General features: G+C 34.8%; 1 protein-coding gene across 1 annotated transcript in view; it reads right to left on the bottom strand.

Annotated features, from left to right (window-relative positions):
- Window positions 1-13,298, bottom strand: part of LOC141562618 (vomeronasal type-2 receptor 26-like) — a 79,946-nt gene extending 66,648 nt beyond the window's left edge. Inside the window, exons 1-3 of the mRNA XM_074302620.1 lie at window positions 13,249-13,298; window positions 12,388-12,445; window positions 12,263-12,346 (exon numbers count right to left, since the gene is read on the bottom strand). Coding sequence (XP_074158721.1) covers window positions 12,263-12,346; window positions 12,388-12,445; window positions 13,249-13,298 — 192 coding nt within the window. The remainder of the gene's footprint in view (window positions 1-12,262; window positions 12,347-12,387; window positions 12,446-13,248) is intronic.
- Window positions 13,299-14,413: the final 1,115 nt, after the last annotated feature.

The following is a 14,413-nucleotide window of genomic DNA, read 5'->3' as shown; positions in this document are numbered from 1 at the left end:
CAAGTTTACCACTTTGCCAACAATGAATTGGTGTGTAAATTTTTCTACACCCCTTCCAGCATTGGTCATTTTCCTTTTTGGTTATGTTAGCCAATCAGAGCGTTATGAGGTGGTATCTCAAAGGTATTTTAATTTGCATCTGAGAAATCAATAGTGATTTATAGCATTTTTTCATGTGACTATTAACCACTATGATTTCTTTTTCTGAAAACCGCTGTTCATATACTTGAGGCATTTGTCAATTGGAGAATAGGTCTTATTTTTCTAAAACTGCATTAGCTCCCTATATAGTTGAGTAATGAAGGCTTATTAGAGAAGTTCATTGTAATTTTTTTTCTCTAATTCTGGTTTCATTGATTTCTTTGTCCAAAATTTTTCATGCTATCAAAATTAAGCATTATACTTCTTGTGATCCTCTCTACCTTTTCTTTGGCCATAAATATTCCCTATATTCATAGATCTGACAGGTACATTTTTGATGCTCCCAAGATTTATTTATTATATCACCATTTATATCTAGATTATGTATATATTTTGACCTTATCTTAGTATATAAAGTATGAGATGTTGATATATGCCTACTTCCTGCCAAAATGCTTTCCAGTTTTCTGAGCCAGTATTAAATCTATTCCACTAATTGACTACTCTATTTCTTAGCCAGTAGCAACATGCTTTAAGGACTTTAGCCTTGTAATAAAGTTTGGAATACAACTAGGCTACTTCATAAATTTTTTTTATTAATTCCCTTGATTTCCTTGATTATTTGCTCTTCCAGATGAATTATTATTACTTTTCTAATTCTATAAAATCTTTTTTTGGTAATTTGATTTTTTTTATTATATTGGTTCAACCTACTCTTAAGCAATTAACATTTCTTCAGTTGTTTAGATCTGTCTTTATTTGTGTTGCAAATGTTTTATAATTATTTTCACATATTCTCTGGACTTGCCTTGGCTGTCAGACAAGTATTTCAGATTGTATATAGTTATTTTAAATGAAATTTCTCCCTCTCTATTCCTGTCAGATTTACTGGCAGTATAAAGAAGTACTGCTGGTTTGTGAGGTTTATTTTATATCCTGCAACTTTGCTAAAGTTGTTAATTTTTAAAATTAGATGTTTAGTTGATTTTCTAGGGTTCACTAAGAATATCATCATATCCTATGTAAGGAATGATAGTTTTGTTTCCTCATTGCCTATTCTAATTATTCTAATTTCTTTTCCTTGCCTTATTCCTATAGGTAGAATTTCTAAAAACAAAACAAAACAAAACAAAATCCCAACAAACTGTTAAATAATAGTGTTGATAGTGGACATTTTTGTTTTGCCTTTGATTTTAATTGGAAAGCGTCAAACTTTTCCTTATTACAAATAATACTATATTCTTGGTTTTAGATAGATATTACTTATCATTTTAAGAAAGACTCCACTGATTCCTGTGTTTTCTAGTGTTTTTACAAGAACAATTGTTTTATTTTGTCCAAGATTTTCCGTGTGTATCCATTGATATAATTATATGATTTCTGTTGTTTTTGTTATTGATATGGTCAACAATGCTGAAAAATTTCCTAATATTGAAGCTATCTGCATTCCTGGTACAAATCCCATCCCGTCATAGTGTAAAATCTTTGTGATATATTACTTTAATTTTCTTTTTAGTATTTTATTTAAAGAGTTTTGCATTGATATTCCTTTAGGAAGCGGGTATATAGTTTTCTCTGTTTTTTTTCTCTCTGGTTTAGGTATCAAATTTTTATTTGTGTCATAAAAGAAAATTTGGTAGGACTTCATTTTTATCTATATTTTCCAAATAGCTTATATGGTATTGAAGTTGCTTGCTACTTAAATGTTTGGTGGAATTCGCTTGTAAATTTTTCTAGTCCCAGAGATTTTTTCTTAGGGAACTACTGTTTGGATTGTTAAATATATATTTTTCCAAGATAGAGTTATTAAAGTATTCTATTTCTTCTTTTCATCTTGGCAGTTTATATTTTTATTAAAAACTCATCCATTTCACCTAGATTCTCAGTCTTACTAGCACAATAACTTCTAATAATTGATTTAATTTCCTCTTTATCGGTAGAACATTGACCCTTTTCATTTTTGACACTGGCAATTTGATCTTTTAAAAATCAAATTAAACAAATCTATTTTATTCTTCTTTTGTAAAACAAAAATTTATTATTAGTTTTATTTATTTATTATTATTATTTATTACTTTAATTTTGTTTTTGTTTTTACTTTCTATTTTATTAACTGTTTTTGATTTTTAAGATTGTCATTTTTATTGGGAATTTTTTATTTGTTCTTTCCTAGTTTTTTTAAATTGCATGGTGAATTCATTGATCTCCTATTTCTTCCTTTTATTAATGCATGCATTTTAAAATAAAAAATTTCCTCAAAGTACTAGTACTTTTTAAAATGATTTGTTCTTTTACTTACTCATTGTTAGAATTGGATTATTTAGTTTCCAATGCACTCTTAATTTCTACTTGGATTGCCCTTTTTTGAATATAATTCTTATGGAATTGCGGTCTAAAAAGTGGGTATTTAATATTTGTGCTTTTTTACATTTAATTATGAGGTTTTTAATGCTCTAATACATAGTTTTTGTGAAGGACAATGTACAGTTGAGAAAAAGGCAAGGTCTTTTCTATTCTCATTCATTTTTTTCCCCAGAAGTGTATTATAACTAAGTTTTAAAAGATTTTATTCATCTCTTTTCTAATTTCCTCTTCATTAGGGGTGAGTTCTCCCTTTTCATTTTTAAGACAATTTACTTTTCCTCTTTCCTTTTTTTTTTTTTTTTATCAGATTTACTAAGGATTTGTCTATTTTGCTGGTTTTTTCATAGAACCAACTCTCAGTTTTATTAGTTGATTCAATAATTTTTTACTTTCAATTTTATTAATTTCTCCTTTTATTTTTAGAATTTCAAGTTTTGTGTTTGTCTGGGGGTTTTTAATTTGTTCCTTTTCTAGCATTTTTAGTTGCAAGCCCAATTCATTGACCTTCTCTTTCTCTATTTTATGCAAGTAGGCTTCTAGAGATATAAAATTTCTCCTTATTACTGGCTTTGGCTGGATCCCACACATTTTGGTATGATGTCTCATTATTGTCATTTTCTTGGGTGAAGTTATTAATTATGTCTATGATTTGCTGTTTCACTCAATCATTCTTTAGTATGAGATTATTTAATTTCCAATTATTTTTTGGTCTATTTTCCCCTGGCTTTTTATTGAATGTAATTTTCATTTCATTGTGGTCTGAAAAGGATGCATTTACTATTTCTGCCTTACTGCATTTGATTTTGAGGTTTTTATGTCCTAATATATGGTCAATTTTTGTATAGGTTCCATGAACTGCTGAGAAGAAAGTGTACTCCTTTCTGTCTCCATTTAGTTTTCGCTAAAGATCTATCATATCAAACTTTTCTAGTATTTTATTTACCTCTTTGACTTCTTTCTTATTTATTTTGTAGTTTGATTTTTCTAATTCTGAGAGTGCAAGGTTGAGATCTCCCACTATTATAGTTTTGCTGTCGATTTCTTCTTGTAGCTCTCTTAATTTCTCTTTTAAGAATTTATAGATATGGATCCACACTTAACATATACCAAGATAAGATCAAGATGGGTCCATGATTTAGGCATAAAAAATGAGATCATAAATAGATAAGAGGAACAGAGGATAGTGTGGAAGAGGAAGGAATTTATGACTAGAGAAGAAATAGAGATCATTATTGATCACAAAATAGAAGATTTTGATTACATCAAACTAAAAAGTTTCTGTACAAACAATACTAATGCAAACAAGATTAGAAGGGAAGTAAAAAATTGGGAAAATATTTTTAAAGGGAAAGGTTCTGACAAAGGTCTCATTTCCAAAATATATAGAGAACTGACCCTAATTTATAAGAAACCAAACCATTCTCCAATTGATAAATGCTCAAAGGATATGAACAGACAATTCTCAGATAATGAAATTGAAACTATATCCACTCATATGAAAGAGTGTTCCAAATCACTATTGATCAGAGAAATGCAAATTAAGACAACTCTGAGATATCACTACACATCTGTCAGATTGGCTAAGATGACAGGAACAAATAATGATGAATGTTGGAGAGGATGTGGAAAAACTGGGACACCAATACATTGTTGATGGAGTTGTGAAAGAATCTGGCCATTCTGGAGAGCATTTTGGAACTATGCCCAAAAAGTTATCAAACTGTGCATAGCTTTTGATTCAGCAGTGCTACTACTGGGCTTATATCCCAAAGAAATACTAAAGAGGGGAAAGGGACCTGTGTGTGCCAAAATGTTTGTGGCAGCTCTTTCCATAGTGGCTAGAAACTGGAAAATGAACGGATGTCCATCAATTGGAGAATGGTTGGGTAAATTATGGTATATGAAAGTTATGGAATATTATTGCTCTGTAAGAAATGACCAGCAGGATGAAGACAGAGAGGTTTGGAGAGACTTACATGAACTGATGCTGAATGAAATGCACAAAACCAGAAGATCACTATACACTTCAACAACAGTACTGTATAGTACTAAGGGCATTAAGAGTAGCTCTAAGGGGGGGGGGGGAACTACCAGGTTAGAGTAGTCCATAGGGGTGTAACCCAAAAGGATCAAATTATTTTCCCAGGTCATACACCTAGTAGCTGAGATCAGATTTTAATTCAGGAAGATGAGACTACAACTCTGGAACTCTAGCCACTGCACCACTTAGCTCCTCCATCAGAGAAAATATAGTTTACCACAAGACAATGAAGCAATATAAAAATGTTTAGTGGAAGGATTCTAAGAAGATTGCAAAAGGTTGGTAAATTCCAAGCTCTCCTGATTTCTCCACAAATAGAACCAATTTGCACCTCAGGGCAAACAGAGACTAGTGAAAAATCAAGAAGACTTGGGGCAGAATAGGGGTCTTCCTGGCACAAACTGAGAAGATCTGAAAAAAGACTCCAGACTGGAGATTAATGCAAACACCAGGTGGGGAGCCCTGGGGTACCTCAAGCCTCAGGAGGAATCACAGAGACTTTGACCTCCTGGACTGTTTGTGGAGAATAGGGACCTGAATCTGGGAAGACTGAGGAAAACTCTGCTGATTGGGAATGACCTGAGTGAGAAGGAACCAGCACCCAGAACCATATAAGCAGTGGAGCAGGTACACTGGCTGTGGGCACCTGCTGGAGGGTGAAGCTCTTGGGGAGCTCAAGTGAAGCTCCAGGCACCATCCTTTCCACTCCAAGATTAGAGGTGCTTATACTAATACCTCTTATTTTAAAAAACAACAGAGAAGAAAGAACCCCACCATAGAAATTTACTTTGGGATTAAGGAAGACTTGGATTCATCTTCAGAGGACATTGAAGTAAAAAGAGCTTCACCTATCTCAAAGAGTAACATGAAATGCCTCCCAACCCAGAGAGAATTTATAGAAGAACTAAAAAAAAAAGAATTCAAAAATCAAATGAGAAACACTGAGTAAAAAAATAAAATAAATAAAATAAAAACCATCCAAGAAAAACAAGATTATGGGGAAAAGTTAACTAACTAGAAAAGAAGATATAGAATTTTCAAAGATGAAAAATAACCTGAAAATTAGAATTGGGCAAGGGGAAGCCAGTTGTGTGGGATGCAAAAATCCTAACTTTAAATTGACTACTCAAAGGTCACTCTAAGTACAGAAACGTTTCTTCATTTTGATTCTTGGGAGAAGCAGGGCAGTCCACCAGAAAGTCTGGAGCAGGAAAAGCCAATTTTACAGAAAGAGCATAGTTATATAGCCAAGATTTACAGAAACCCCATTCACCCATCCATCTCCTGTTAATGCTTTTAAAATCATTGGCCAACTCAATCTTTATTCCTTATTTGTCTTTGGAATACAAGTAGGCTTTTTGTGGTACTAGGGTCTTGGTTAAGGAATAAATGTTTCAAAATGTTATTTTTAAAAAGGGGTCTGTTTTATTTCAATTAAGCAAGAGTGGTTAAAAGTTTCTAAATTACTGAGTTAGTGACTAAGAGGATTTATTCTGTTTCAGGCTTTTCTCAATCAATCACATAGGGATGGCCCATTTTGGAAACTTCTGGGATATCTCTAGGCCATTAAACCATTGGTGAGATTTTTTTTTTTTCTCTAGGCAGTTGAACAAGAGTCAAAAGGGATTACACCTCAGATATTTTCTACTGGAAGAGTAAAGCTTTGCTCTTCTCCCAAAGTCTTAATAATTAAACAGATCCTTAATGCTGAGTTTATACTACCCAAGGTTATTATTCAGGAGAAGAAGTCTTCAGTTTCCTGTTTTACTCACAGTGAAACTATGAAAGATAAAGAAATAACAAAACAGATTATAAAGATGAAAAAAATTAGGAGTATTGTTGTCTTTATTTTTTTGTAAAATGTTTAAAAGGGAAATGTATTTGCATGATTTCACATGTATAATTGATTTCACATATGTGATTTACATATATCATTTCAATGTTTTAGAGCATTTTTATGTGACTATTACTTGATTTCACTTAATTTCTTCATCTTTCTCAGTGGATGGAGGAAGATGTTGAATGGAGAGAATTAAGAACTCAAATTTTTAAAAGAAAAACATGTTTAATATACATAAATAATAAATTGAAAAGAAGAAAAAAGGAAAAATATTTAATCTAGATTGTAAATATGTCTCCATGTCACTTTTAAGTCTAGACAATCAATTACACCCTGATTTGTAGCATGTTCTAATTTCTGATGTATAAATGCTCATACCAAACATTGAGCAATCATTTCTTGAAAGATGGTACAAGCTGATTTTAGGATATCCCTGGTTCAAGGAAATACAATAAATTCAGGGAGCAGAATCAATGGTCAGTAGATATGAATTTGATAGTTAATTTGGACTTGTTAAGTACATTTCAATTACAACACTTTGACTAATGAGACCATTCAGTCACCTAGAGAGGTGAAGTTGAGACAGAATATTACTCAATTTCTGTAAACCACTGGAGAACTTGACCCTTCCCTCCCCTATTTTTAGCCTTTTTGTTTGGGAGCTTAGACTGCATAAGTCCCAGAGCGGGTTCTGGGATTCCCAAATCCACATAGTTCCAGTTGAATGGGCTGAGAATGATAGTTAAGGCTGCCATCTGGTGGCTAAATAACAAACATTTTCTACTCTTTCAAACTTTTTCCTTTGGCAGAAAGTAGGTTTTCTCAAAAAGCTAACTATCAGTGTGGATAATAACTTGTTAAGAATGTATTATATGTCACTTGTTCAGTATAAATGAACTAGATAATTTATCAATATTTTTTTCTTAAAAATAAATGGATATATTTTATATTTACATTCCTAATTTTCTCAGTTTGGTTCCCCTTCCCACACTCTTACATATATTTCCTTTATTTGTCACTCCTACTACATCAGAAACCAACAAGCAATTTTTAAAATGCTGGAAAAATAATGCCCTCATTACATACATGTTTGTATAGATCATCAAAATTTATTCTTAATTGGCACATCTAAAAATGTATGTCTCTTACTGCATTTTGAGTTCATCATCTCTAGGGAAGCAGGTGAATAGAATATCTTATCCTCAGTTCTTTGCCATTATATTTCTTGTCATTATATTGAACAGATTTCTAAAGTCAACTAATTTTCTCAACGATGTTGTTAATTATAATTAAAGTTGCATTTCTTCTAAATGAATAATTGAATGTAACTGTAATGATTGATATATTAATAATACAAATTATTTTCTAATTATGCTCTATAACTAGATGCCCTCTATATCCATCCATAGAAATGTCCACCCAGGTACTTTGAAATTGTTAATTTCAAAGTTTCTTACAGAATATTTCTTTTTTAGTTTAATTTATTTTTGTCACATTTTAAATTCTAAGCTGTCTTCTTTCATTTGACCAACATTTGAAAAAGATTTAAAAAAAATTTTTTTAATTCACAAAACAAAACAGGCATTTCCATAAAAGTACAATAAATCTATTATATACAACTTACTATTTCCTCCAAATACAAAACAAAATTATCATGTAAATTTCTTTTTTTTCTTTTATCTCTCCTCCTCCCAAAGATGACTATTAATGTGTGTGTGTATGTGTGTGTAAAATTATTCTATACATTCTATTCATCTGTTCTTCATATGCTGATGTACCTTTTATATGTCTTGCTTTTAATTTGCATATTTATGAAATTATTTAGTTGCTTAGTCTTTCTCAAAACAATATTGCTGTTACTGTATAAAATGTTCTCTTGGTTCTGCTTATTTTGCTTTTCACTACTTCATGCAAGTCTTTCCATGCCTTTTGAAGATCATTGAGCTCATCATTTCTTATAGCATAGTAACTATATACCCCAAATGATGGGGGATCCTGCAGTTTCTAGCTCTTTTGTACCACAGAATAGTTATCAACATCCCAATCACACTGACAGTTATGACTATTTGTTAATTTCCATCCATCTTATTTTTACTCATTATTTTCACCCTCAACCTCTCTTTTTGCCCAATTTCTGCTAACTTATCTTCTCTCCCCACCCTTCAAGTTCCCACTTCACCCACTGTCCCAATTTCAATCTACATACCTCTCTAAAAGCCCACTGATCTGGAGAACAGATGGAGATTTATAAATATTTATAAAAAACATACGAGCTCTGTGTTTCTTATACCACAGTAGTATTCCAGCATAATTCTAAACTACAATTTGTTTAGTCATTCGCCAATTGACGGGGTAGCCTCTTAATTTCCAGTTCTTTGTCATCAAAAGTTCCTATAAATATTTTAGAATGTATAGATTCTTTTCCTTTTTCCCTAATCACCTTGAGAAACAGACTTACTGGTGGTTTTTATGTAATAAAGGGTATACACAAAGACAATGGTCTCTTTTAATTAAAAAATTCTCCTCCTATCCATAAGGCTGATAGATAATGTGTATTTTCTTTTATTTTTCTTAAAATCTCTCCCTTTTTATCTAGGTCATGAATCCATTCTGATAAATAGCATAAGAAATTGATCTATATTCAAATTGTGCCAGTTTTCTTTCCAGTTTTTTCAACAATTTTTACCAAATAATGTATTCTTATCCCAGAAGCTTAAATCTTTACATTTGTCAAACTCAAGGTAATCATAACTATGTACTATTGTGTGTTGTATGTCCTACTCTATCCTACTAATTCACCTTTCTATTTTTCAGCCATACCAGATAGTTTTATAATTATTGTCTTAAATATAGTTTAAGATCTGGTACTGCTAAACCTCCTTCCTTTATATTTTTTTCTTTAATTCCTTTGATATTTTTTTTTACCTTTTGTTCCTCCAAATATATTTTATCATTATTCTTTTCAAGCTCAATAAAATAGTTTTTGGTAGTTGAATTGGAATGGCATTGAATAAGTAAATTAGTTTAGGTAGAATTGACACTTGTATTTTATTTAGTCTCTCAATCTAAGAACAATTAAATATTTCTCCAATTATTTTAAATCTGGCTTTTATTTGTATAAAAGTGTTTTTATAATTATGTTCATATATTTCCTTGGCTTAGCATGGTAGGTATATTCCCAGATATTATACCTATTTAAAATGGGTACCTCTTCCTGGAGTACTTGGTGATATATAGAAATGCTGATGATTTATATGAATTTATTTTATGTTACAATTAACTTTTTAATTAAATGTTTAGGATTTTCCTAGTGTATCATTATATCATCTGCAGAGAGAAGGTTTTGACAAGGGGAACCCCAAAACTCACTCTCTCTCTCTCTCTCTCTCTCTCTCTCTCTCTCTCTCCCTCCCTTGGACTTTGGGGGAAAAAGTTGGGAAATTCCCTTGGAGAAGCTCTCCCCTGAGAGACCCATACCAGGGAATCAAGATAAAGTGGTTTCATTCTTTTATCTGGGGGGGACTAGTTGAGTCCAGGACCACTCCTACTTAGCCCAAGCTGGAGAGCTAGATTTCTATCCAACTCTATTGAGGTGGAAATTAGTCCAGGGGAAAATAAAATGAGGCTGGCCTCAAAATAGAGATTTAGAGAGGAACTCACTAAGGGAAGAAGGAGAGCTCAGCATTAAGAGCAGTGAAAAAGTCAATTCCAGAAAGCTAGGTCTAATCAGAAGGAAGGAATCCCTACCTTAAATCCTGTGGGAGTCCAGCTCTAGTGAAAACAGAGTGTGAATCTGAAATGAATACCCAAGGCCAGGTGGCAGACATGCTTTGCAATCTCCTTTTATTAATCTGAAACACCAAGCTTAATATACTTGTTTAAGCTAGTGTCCCAACATTGGCTACCTTCTGTAGGCATCATATACCTCCAGGGTGAATGCACAATCCATACTTTGACATTTCTGTATTCACCCTAACTACCAGTAAGAGATAATTATCAACACAAAAGTGCAAATAGCCTAGTCCTGATGCTTTTCAACAGCAACAGAATTGTAAATAGTTGTGATGTTTATCAATAGCAAAGTACTTGTCAAAACAGTACTCAGTAGTAAGTGGCAGATATTATCATATGAATGTAGTTACCACAAGTATAGCTAGAATTCATTGTTGAGGAGTAAACAGTATAATTAAAATGTCTTGTTTCTGTTGCATGATTCTCCATCAAGATTATCCTGAATTTACCAAATATGTCTTAACAATTATTAGGGAGATGGTGAGCCAATAATTTTAATCACTTCATCCTAACAGAGAGTAACACTTGGACCGGACCCTCGCTGTTCATGGACCCATTCATTACTGGCCCTCTACAAAATCATACCTGAATTTTTCATAAATATTAGACCATCCTCCTATGTATTAGAAGCACCAATAGCTTGAGTTAAGAATCTGGCCTTCTTTTTATTTCTTTTTACTATGAACAACTTGCTAAGCCTTTTTTTTTTTTTTTTTTTTTTTTTTGCTGAGGCAATTGGGGTTAAGTGACTTGCCCAGGGTCACACAGCAAGGAAGTGTTAAGTGTCTGAGGCCAGATTTGGACTCTGGTCCTCAGGGCTGGTGTTCTATCCACTGCACCGCCTAGCGGCCCCTTTAAGCCTTTCAAATTTCCAACAAAGTTATCAGGTAAATTTCCTTACCACCCCTTTTTTTTTCTTCCTCTATCCTTCCTACTCTAAAAATGGGTACCATTAGATATAAATAGGTAAATAGATACCTATATGCCTATAAACACATACAAATACTATATACACATATATACATATGTGTGTATATAATATACACCTATATCTCTCTCTATGTATGTATATATGTGTGTGAAATTCTACTATATATGCTTCTATTTATCTTTCTAGTTAATATGGCTATTTCTAATAGACAAAATAACATCTTTGTGCAAAGTTGTTCTTAAAACAATGTTGCTGTTATCATATACAATGTTCTCTTGTCTCTGCTCATTTCACTCTTCATTATTTCATGCAGATCTTCCCGTGATCTTCTAAAATCATGGAGCTCATCATCTCCTCCAGCACAATAATATGCCACAAGTTGTTCAGCCCATTCCTCCATTGATGGACGTCCCTGTGAGTTCCAGTTCTCTGCCACCACAAAGAGAACTGCCATGAACATTTTAGAACACACAGGTTCTTTTTGCTTTTTCTCTCGTCATTTTTAGAAATAGACCAAAGAATGGAATGGTGGGTCTAAGTAGTTTAATGACTCTCGACATAATTCCAGATTGTTCTCCCAAATGGTTCAATCAGTTCACACTTCCACCAAAAATACATTAGTGTCCCAACTTTTTCTATATCATCTCCAGCATTTGTCACTTTCCCCTTCTATCATTTTAGCCAATCTAGTAGCTGCGAAATAATATCTCAATATTGTTTTAATTTGCATTTCTCAAATCAATAATGACTTAGGAGATTTTTTTCATGTGACTAAAAATTGTTTTGATTTCTTCTTTGGGAAACTTCATATTCTTTAGCTGTTTATCAATTGGAGAATGATTCGTATTCTTACAGATTTGACATAGTGCTTTAAATGTGTGTGTGTGTGTGTGTGTGTGTGTAGAGATATATGAGACATTTATTTGATAAGCTATTTTGCCCAGTCACACAGATTTTTTGTTTGCAGATCATTGTGCACACAATCCAAGAGGAGATGTAACAAAGTATGGATCAGTTCTTTGTTGCTTGTGCGAATTTTGGTCTACGGATTAACACCCAGAAAACCCAGGTACTCCATTAGCCAGCACCACACCATCCATATGTGGATCCATTGGGTGCAGCGAACGGAGGGGCTTTGGGACTAAGTTCTCACCTTGGCAGTCTGCTTTCCGTGGATGTCCACAGTGATAATGCGGCCGACACAGACATTGCCAAAGCGAGTGCCATGTTTGGGAGGCTCCAAAGGTACATGTGGGAGAGGAGAGGTATTAGACTGACCCCCAGACGGAAGATCTGCAGAGCCTTGTCCTGACCTCCTTGTTGCACGCAGTGAAACCTGGTCAGTCCACCACCGTCACGCCAGGAAACAGAATCACTTCCATTTGAATTGTCTTAGGAAAATTCTGAGGATCACCTGGCAGGATCGGGGAGCAGACTCTGAGGTCCTTAATGAAACTGCCCAGCGTCCCAGCTCTTCTGCAGAGGGCACAACTCTACTGGGCGGGCCACGTCGTTCCAATGCCAGATGAACTCCCACGGGGCGATCCCAAGGCGGTCAGAAAGGGATACAAGGACCCTCTCAAGGTCTCTCCGAAGAACTTCAGAATCGCTTGTACGATATAGGAGACCCTAGCACAAGACCTCCAAGAATGGAGTGCCCTTATCAGAGAAGGGGCTGTGCTCTAGGAGCAAAGAAGAATTGAATTAGCTCAAAAGAAACTGGAGATGGGCAAAGTCAGGGAATCCAAATGTTCCTGGAGACCGTTGGGGCCTGACCTGTGGCAGAGCGTTCCGAGCTCCTACTGCTCTGATCAGCCAGTCAGACGCACTGCAACTCGATGCTGACATAATGACGTCGTTTGGATCCTCTTTAAGAATATCAAGGTTTGCCTCGATTTTCTGCTTTCCTTTTGTTTGGGACTAGAAGACCTACCCAAATTGACTACTCGGAGATCACTCATAGAAAGCAGAGCTCTTTATTAGAATCTCGAGAAGCGGCCCCCATCCTGGTCTGCGCGCCCCTGAACTTCACAGCGGGATAAGGCCAGAGCCTTGAAAACGCTTACAGCTTTTAGACATTCTAACCAAGAACCTCCAAAACCCGCCCTCTGTGTGTCGTGATTGGTCACCTCAGTCTACCGTAGCCCTAGCTGGTATTGGACAGAGTGATGTTCAGCTTCTTCGGCCATGTCGGACAAGGGAATGTCGTTTAGGCCTTCTCTAAAAGAAGCCGAAACTGAGGCCTAATGGGCTTGGTGTACTTGAGGAAACAGTGTCTGGTCACTCTGGGCTGTAGGTTCTTCACGCGTTTCCCACACACTTTAATCTTGGCGCTATTTGTTTTATTTGTACCAAATTTTCAATTTAACATCATTGAAATCCTCCATTTGATACCTACCTTTGATCTTTTTCTTATTTACTCCTTAAGTTGCATAACATATAGATTTCACGTTATTCTAATTCTTACAGCTAAATCTAACCCATGTTTCCGCTTTGACCTTTTCTTATTTCTATTTGTTTCTTTATTTCCCCCAAGGCTGGGGTTCAGTGCCTTGCCTAGGGTCCCCCAGCCAGGAAGCGTGTCTGAGACCAGATTTGAGCTCGGGTGCTCCTGAATTCAAGGCTGGCGCCCATTGTCACCTTTTCTTGAGAAATGATTTGAGGTGTTCTAAGTGAGTGAATGAGTCAGTCAGACTATTCTAAATAATCACAAACAAAGGGCTTATGAGCAGATGGAGCTGCATCCAGAGAAAAAAGCGGTAAATGTGAATACGCATAAAACAATTTATGCACCCAGGCACATTGTGCCCAGAGGAAGAGGGCAGGAAAAGGAAAACACAAGTTGACAGGGTCTTTTTGCATTTGTAAAGAAGGAAGAGCAGGCTGCCCGAGACAAAGTGGAAGTTTCTCATGCGATCTTTTTTTACTGTACTTGTACGGATGTGCTTGTTTTGTTCCATAAAGTTAAAAAAATTTAAAGGACTAAAAACCAAAGGGATAAAAGGGTAAAGTCCGACACTTAGGACAGTGTCCCCACTATCAGGGGGGCAAAGGTCAATGCTAACATAAAGTTCAAAGGCTACAAAAGGACTTGGGGAAATGACAAAACGCAGAGATTAGATTGTAAACTCCTTGAGAGATGGAGAAACGTCTTCTCCACACTGGCCGCTCCCGGGTTTAGCAGCGCCTGTCACGTGGTCGGCCCGTCATGTTTATGGACTACAGACCGGAAGTACTTGGGTTTTTCAAAGAAAGGGGAAAGCCAAAAGACCAAGACCAAAAAGGCATTAAAAACTACTTGGCT

Source organism: Sminthopsis crassicaudata, chromosome 3 (assembly GCF_048593235.1).
Source record: "Sminthopsis crassicaudata isolate SCR6 chromosome 3, ASM4859323v1, whole genome shotgun sequence".
Taxonomy (NCBI): Eukaryota; Metazoa; Chordata; class Mammalia; order Dasyuromorphia; family Dasyuridae; genus Sminthopsis; species Sminthopsis crassicaudata.
Note: the sequence above shows the minus strand (reverse complement) of the source record. Positions and strands in the feature narration are given on the sequence as shown.